The 1,128-nt window shown below is 36.5% G+C and overlaps 1 protein-coding gene across 1 annotated transcript in view; it reads right to left on the bottom strand.

Moving 5' to 3' along the window:
* LOC107568436 (uncharacterized) overlaps positions 1 to 371 on the bottom strand; it is a 32,984-nt gene extending 32,613 nt beyond the window's left edge. The window contains exons 1-2 of the mRNA XM_016254406.1: positions 348 to 371; positions 201 to 244 (exon numbers count right to left, since the gene is read on the bottom strand). Of these exons, the coding sequence (XP_016109892.1) occupies positions 201 to 244; positions 348 to 371 (68 nt within the window). The remainder of the gene's footprint in view (positions 1 to 200; positions 245 to 347) is intronic.
* Positions 372 to 1,128: the final 757 nt, after the last annotated feature.

The raw sequence follows: 1,128 nt of genomic DNA, 5'->3' as shown, positions 1-1,128 counted from the left end.
TCATTTCCATTGTTGGTCCTGGTGACTTTTCCCAATAAATCCATGCCCAGCTGTTCCAGAGGCTTGTCCACCTTACAATTAAAATAGCAACATTAATACATTTACATTTTGTGACCTCATGACTTCCCTATCTCAAAACCCATGCACATCTGTGGACAACAAGCTTACATACACATATTGGGATGTACTTGGGCTCCTACTTGATGGACCGTCTGCTAAACTGGCACTGGGCACACTGCAAATCCTGATGTTCAGAAATAAGCACATGAGAAATGCATACCATAACATAATCAGTTTATATGTCTCACAGAAATGTTGAAAAGGAAACAATTTTGTAGCCTATTTACCCATTTATCAATGTCCACCCCCATTCCAGGCCAGTAGAATCTAGCTGAAATGGCAAGCTTGTTTTTTCCGGTTCCACAATGTTCTAACTCTAAAATAAAAATTGGCTAGCCTCTTTTTGTCCAGCAACCACTTTTCTTCTAAACTTTACATTGTTTTTTGAGGAGATGTGATAAAGTTTGCATCTATTGAAATAGCTTTATTGTTCAAATCTAAACAAATAACCTGCAATGAGGTTCTAAAGGCCCAGTTGAAGGAATAGGCCTATTTAAACTGAAATGGGAAAACAGGTTATTGTCAATGTGCTAGTTGCTTCAAGTCAGGTAAGTATAGTTTCTTGACAAGCATTGACTTTTTGTTAGTATCTAGTCTTGGTGTATCACTATACCTCACTTTACTATGAGAAAACTTGTCAGTGTAAAGGAGTTATCAAGTAGTTTGCTTACCATCAACTTGGAAACTGGAGGAACAGCTGCAAATGAAATATTTCTGCTCCTTTTTATGACAAATGGATAAACACCTCGAGTTTTGTAATTTAGAATTTCCTCATATAGGTTTGGATCCATTGCTTTCATATGCCAACAAGAACAGTCATCCAGATGACAACATTTTGTGGTCATTTCCCTTATTTATAACTGAGCTATTTTGAATGATTGATCAATTGATTTATCTGGTGCACTCTGAGATTGTATGCCAACATTATGTTCCACACTTGCATCTTGTATGCAAGGCTTTCTTGTGAAAAAAAAGGTTTGGATAAGTGTTCTGATTAAATATATTCCA

This window comes from Sinocyclocheilus grahami, unplaced genomic scaffold (assembly GCF_001515645.1).
Source record: "Sinocyclocheilus grahami isolate Dianchi unplaced genomic scaffold, SAMN03320097.WGS_v1.1 scaffold1244.1, whole genome shotgun sequence".
NCBI lineage: Eukaryota > Metazoa > Chordata > Actinopteri > Cypriniformes > Cyprinidae > Sinocyclocheilus > Sinocyclocheilus grahami.
The sequence above is the reverse complement of the archived record's forward strand: the minus strand, read 5'-3'. Positions and strand labels throughout refer to the sequence as shown.